At 48.9% G+C, this 5,965-nt stretch overlaps 1 protein-coding gene across 1 annotated transcript; it reads left to right on the forward strand.

The window, feature by feature from the left end:
- Positions 1-1,941: 1,941 nt before the first annotated feature.
- On the forward strand, positions 1,942-4,047 carry LOC34624482. The gene is made up of 4 exons (XM_026334557.1): positions 1,942-2,530; positions 2,663-3,319; positions 3,605-3,752; positions 3,882-4,047. Exons 1-4 carry the CDS (start codon positions 1,942-1,944, stop codon positions 4,045-4,047), a joined length of 1,560 nt encoding a protein of 519 aa, XP_026190342.1.
- The last annotated feature ends 1,918 nt before the right edge of the window (positions 4,048-5,965 follow it).

Raw genomic sequence — 5,965 nt, forward strand, 5'->3', positions numbered from 1 at the left:
TTCACCGGTCGGTTGGCTAATTGCTGAATGGCGACCCTTCCTGCCAGCACGCGACGTGACACTTTGGGTAGACCTGAGATGAAGCACTGGCAGAGCAGCTGTTTTACTACGTTATGGCATTTGGGAGGCAAGGTTCCATATTTAGATTGTGCCAATCAATTGGTAGTTTTTGCTGCTTATGCCTTCTCATTTCTGCCAAAGTGTGTTGCTGCGCTGAAATAAGCATGAGCTAATGAGCCACGGCGGGCAACAAGGCTTCATACATTGTCTTCCTATTGTTCTCATGGACTTGGAAGCCGGCTTCTGCTGCCCAAATAGGAGCGTCAGCCCACTCACCTTTCATCGCCCAAGAGCTGGTCCCCCAGACTGTTGCCAATAAAAATCAAGCACCCGAATTATCAAATAGCTTGATCAAAACGAGACAGCCTATTTAGGACAACCTGGTATTCCACTGAATCCATAGCAGTGGAAGATCGGTGATCAGTTGCATCGAATCATGCGGTCTATCAAGTAAAAAGATCCATCTAGGTCTCCATGAAGGACGTCGACTCCTCAGTCAATATAAACTTGGTAGAAAGTTGTTGATTGTTTCCCAGAAAGGCGCGCAGCTTTCCCTACCCACACCCCTCAAAGTTCCCGATACAAGAGGAGAGAAAAAGCTAGAGTATGTGTTGCTGCACCTCCTAAGCATTTCGAGTACTCAATGCTACTGCGCTTCGCTATTAGTACACATGTACACGACAGTGCGATCTATAGCATTAGGGCAACCCTACTTCGGTAGAAAGGAAACAAGCGGACAGGCGTACCAATAAGTCAACTCTTAGCTAGTTCTTGATTGAGTGGTACTAGTGTAGAAGAATGTGTTTAAGTGGAACTTAGTCCGCTACATTTACAATCTAGTGAGTCGTACAAATATGTAAAAGGCACCTAATGCATTACACGGATCCATACGGAAATGATTCAAAGAAGACTAAAATACACTCGATGAAAGTCCGGGCAACAGAGTCCTGTGTAATGTATATAGCCTTAATACTAGCTTGTCTAACGCCAACAGTTTCATGTAAGCTGGACTTGATCCATAATTTTCAGAATTCATAGGCACGGCTGCCGCCCCCAATTCGCCTGCCGAAGAAAGCCCACAAAATTCCTTTATTCTAGATGAATTATTGCAGGATAATGTTTAGTAGCACGCAAAAGTCACTTGCTTTTACAGACATGCAGTGAACCAATGGCATGTTGAAGCTTCTTCTGCCAGCACTGTCACTACCTGCACCGCATCCCGTGGTAAGCCCAAATTTGGTGATGTGAAGATAGTTTTCACGTATATCCCCAAGGTAGTATATTTACTGGCAGATCTAATGTCCGTTATCTCTGCGAAAGTGCGTCGTGCCATCGAAGCCCCCGGTCTGGAGTAAATGGCAATCCCCACATTGAAAAACTTACTGTCCTTTTCCTGCAACTCGAATTCATCAGCACACAGAAAAATAAGCTGCCAGGTAGGAAAGAAAGTGAGAGGGAGGCAAGGAGAGATAATTATCCATAGGTTCGTGGCCGCGGTCCCTTTTGTTGTGTGAGCTGAGTTGGTCTACTGGGAGCCCCAAAAAGGATTCCGAGGCATTCTTTTTGGGGCTCCCTTTTCCATAACCATTTCATGATATAATGCTACCTAAATAATATTATGCGTTTGTGCCCAGGCCTCCAGAAAGTAGCACACCATCATCGTGCTGGAACGTATTTTGTCCATTTTTCTGCCCTAGCACGTAAGATAAGACAACAGTGGTTCCTACGTTTCAGAAGTGCTCCTTGAATGTGGAGTTGTTGGTGTGAGCTCTGAGGACGGTTGAAAACAAGAGCTGTGGCGTTGGTTCTACCCCAGCCAGTTCAGATCTTGACGCAGTAACAGGCCGAATGGTACGGAGGACGCGTTCTTGCTGATTTTAAATGGATCATATGTGTAATACCGATCTTCACTGGGCAGAAGACGACAATGCAAGAGGAACTGATACACCACCACTTGATATTGGCGCCTTTCTCGATAACCCTCAGTGGTGGCCCCAGGGGGTGAAGGGCTGTACCGAATTTACCGGCGCAGCAGAGGGAAACAGGCGTTGCAAACTACGCAGTGCAACGCTTGAATTGCTACACACCCTCAGATCTATTTTGTCCACCTCGTATTTCGGTACAATAAAGCATAAAGCATGCCCCGAAGATGAACACAAGGAAGGAAACCGGTCGGGGCCCCCAGCAAAAAAAAAAATATCCTCTACCACCGTGAGCAGCGGTGGCGTGTATATGAAGGATGTTCCTCCGTGCTTTTCTGTTTTCACGCGCTTTAACTGCAATGTAACACTCGTGGGTCAGCAGTTCCTCGCCGCGGAAATGGCAGTTTCTGTTCTTTGCAGTGGAATGGCTTCAGTTCAAGGTAATGAAATTCTTAAAGTTCTAAAGTATGCAGCAGACAAGGACGAAGTGTACTTTAGGCACATTATGCTGAGCCCCACTACTAGCGCGCTGGCACAGAAAGAGCAGCGTATCAAGAAATACGGAATGGCCGCAAAAACAGAGTGTACGGAGAAGACGAGGTGTATAAAGGATGACGCATGTATCAACGAAAGAGCGTGTACAGGTGAAGATAACGGTGCACTCACAGCCGGGTATGCAGGTGAACCGCAGCCTCTTCATCTGTTGGGAAGCAATGCGCCGTTCTCATATGGATTCCTAGTGGCGCATCTATCTGCCTTTCCTCCGCAAGTGCGCCAGTTGGTTTTGTCCGAGACATTGCCGTTTGGGCGTATCCTTGATGTTTGCGGAATAAAGCGGTTCGTGGAGACAGATTGGCACTTGCATATTCACCTAGGTGACGCCTTCTTCAGCCCGCAGGACGAGCCTGGACGTGGGGCCGTTGAGTCGTCCAACATCACTGACTCTGAGGGCAAGTTCAAAGAGGAAACTGTCGAGTGTAGGTGTACGAAGGCACCCCATGGATCGCGCTGTACATACGGAAGGCTGATGACAGTATGGTGCGACGGGCAGCCAGGGGCACGGGTGGTTGAAATTCTAAATCCTACAGTTGTACTGACTACCCTTCTTGCTGCTGAGGCAGAGCGAAAGGCCGGGGTCGTAGAAAAATTTAGAGATCATGCTTTAGTCTGCCCAGGGAACGGCAGTCACAGTGTGAGCATAAGTCCTCGTAATCCTTGGCGTACTGCCGAGGAAAGGTTTCACTTTCTTGCTGCTCACTGCCTTCACTCTGTATTTCAATGCCCCATTCACCGCGGGGTGCTTCCTAAGCCGCACATCACACTAGAGGATCTGCTGCGTAAGCGGAAAGCAGGCGAGGTCTGTGGGCTCTGTGGAAGCAGTAGCTGCTCCACTGATTTTCAGTGCGCCTACACAGCAGACCTTGCGTCATTTCCTATTTGAGAAAGCAATGAATGTGTCCAATCGATACTTGAATACTACCTTTATCTAAGGCTAAAATATAGCAGAAATACCGTAGAGTTCCATCCCCTAACGTGTTTGAATAGGTGTTGTAGCGCCGCACTGCTATGCAGGCCACCCTGGAATATGATCTGCCCTTTCCCCAGCAGCTACTCCTTTAAAGGTTTGACAGCTTCTTACGTTTGGCCCTTGTGGGCCGAAAGTACAGCAAGCGGTCCTTCTCCACAATCTCTGTTGATGTGCAGAGTGCCAGCTTGTGGTTGGTGGCCTCCTTTATACCTGGCATTTATGCTCTGTTGCCCAACTTGGCGGTGCGACTTTTGGCCCAGCGTCGCTTCCTTTACTTCGCCCATATGGGGGCAAAGCACTCTTTCCCGTCACTTGGAGATAAGGCAAACATATGAAAGTATACTGAAAAAATGGCGGCCAATACTCTTTAGAATCCGTTCATTAATCAATGTTCTGCTTGATGACCCGCAGAATGCCAGTAGGCACCCCTCGAATGCAATGAGAACTGGAGACTGGGGAATCTCCCATTACTTTTATGATGCCTCCGGCTTTTTGAGAGGTACAGAATGTGCAGCACTAGTATGTTCTGCATCGTAAGTGTTCATCCTGTGAAAGTTTCTATGAAGGAAGCTATGAACACAGTTTCAGAGGCATGTTGGCGGCGCGCAGGAATTCCTCAAGAGAAGCTCCAAGCCACCAGCTAGTGCATCCACAACCGGAGGAATTTTGAGGTGCCCGAAGAAGTTGTGGCTTCTTAAAATGTTCCTCTGACATAATATGGAGGTAAAATGGACCACGAGCGCACGAACAAATGGAGGATGGCTATGCTCCAAAGGCGCTGCGCTGTGTGATTCAACATACATATTTTGCCAGGCGATGGTGTACTGTGTCAGAAATTAGGCGCCTTAATGGGCAATGAACAAGAGTATCCATACACCAGTACGTGTTCTTGCGTAGGAAGCAATACGCGACGGGGATGCGTTGAGTGCTGGAAACTGAATGGTTTTAGACCGAAATGGAGCGTTTGCTGGATCCTCGTTCTATTGTAGCTGAGCAGTCTTACCTGCGCCTCAGTGCCACGGAGAAAATACTTTTTCAAAGCAGATGGGATATCTGAGGTCAGTCTGCTTTGGGTCATTAGACTAGCTGCAGGGGATGGGGAATTACTGAGCACGGAGTGGCCGCGGGACAGCTTTCGGGTCATTTTTTAAACAGTGAAACATCCTTGCTCAGTTACCATTCGCTAGTGAAGCCATGATGCGGCGAAACATTGCAGCATGAGCAGTACGACCAACCGCAGCAATGTCGTGAGGCAATGATCGGTCGTATTCTCAGCCGGTAGTCACAGAAGTGTCGGCGGTGGACCTGCTGCATCTGGCTCTTCAATTACGTCAGCTTTCTAGGGCATTCTTAGAGTTCTATTCATAATTACGTTCCAACTGCTATAATTGGCCCTAGTTGTTGAGGAAGCTTCATCAACAGCCGTTGTCTCCAAGGCCTTATGCTCCGAGCATTTAGCGCCAGAGGGCCCCAATCATTGATCCCAGTAGCCGCTTTTTCTTCTCCTTCGTATACAAGCTGCTCAGCAAGAGATGCACCAAGGCAGAGGCTTCTGCTATTTTAATTCAGCAGGCAGGCGGTATATTAAAGTAAGACTAGGAGACCCTTCAACTATTCTAGCTGCCTGAGGCTCAAGCGTCTAGAGCAGGTGCTGAGCTGCACAACATTGACAAATACCATTCTGATGTTTGCCCCTCACGGGGACCAGAGCATAACAAATCTCCATGAAGCTGCCTCAAGGGGCCACTCCGCGTCGGGCAGGGACAGCCCCCTTTCCCTGTCAGAGCTACCTATGGCAAACGCACACACAGGGAGCAGAAGACCCTTAGACGCCAGCAGTGCTCACAGGGGCTCCAATGGCAGTCCCATTGAGCAACCCCATGGTTATGCAGGTAGTGTACACAGTGAATGGCCTCGCGGCCGCCCTCGAAACGCCGTCTCACGCGTGGGTTACATCAACGACGAGAGGGAACCACCAGTAGGAGCTCGTTCCAAGGATTCAATGCCACTGACACCTGAGAGCGGGATGGAAGCCTGTGGTGTGGCCCTACCGCCATCAGCTACAGGCAGTCAGCTGGTAACCCCCAGAGAACCGAAGAGCGGCCGACCACCGCCGCGCCTACGGATGCACCAAATGCATCTGGCTGTACCCACCACAACGTGAGACCCGAAATCCTAGAAGTCTAATTAAATGAGTGAGCGGAAGGCTCTTAACAGTGTGTGTGTGTGTGTGTGTGTGTGTGTGTGTGTGTGTGTGTGTGTGTGTGTGTGTGTGTGTGTGTGTGTGTGTGTGTGTGTGTGTGTGTGTGGGTGTGTGTGTGTGTGTGTCTGTTTGTGTTTGTGTGTGTTTGGCGTTGTGTTGTTGTAGATTGGTAGTGCACGTGTAAGACTTAGTGTCATTGGCGTCTTGTGTATGACAGCATCGGCTGCTGAAGAAATGAACGATAGGTCAGAT

This window comes from Cyclospora cayetanensis, unplaced genomic scaffold (assembly GCF_002999335.1).
Source record: "Cyclospora cayetanensis isolate NF1_C8 unplaced genomic scaffold, CcayRef3 CcayRef3_contig_444, whole genome shotgun sequence".
NCBI classification, from domain to species: domain Eukaryota; phylum Apicomplexa; class Conoidasida; order Eucoccidiorida; family Eimeriidae; genus Cyclospora; species Cyclospora cayetanensis.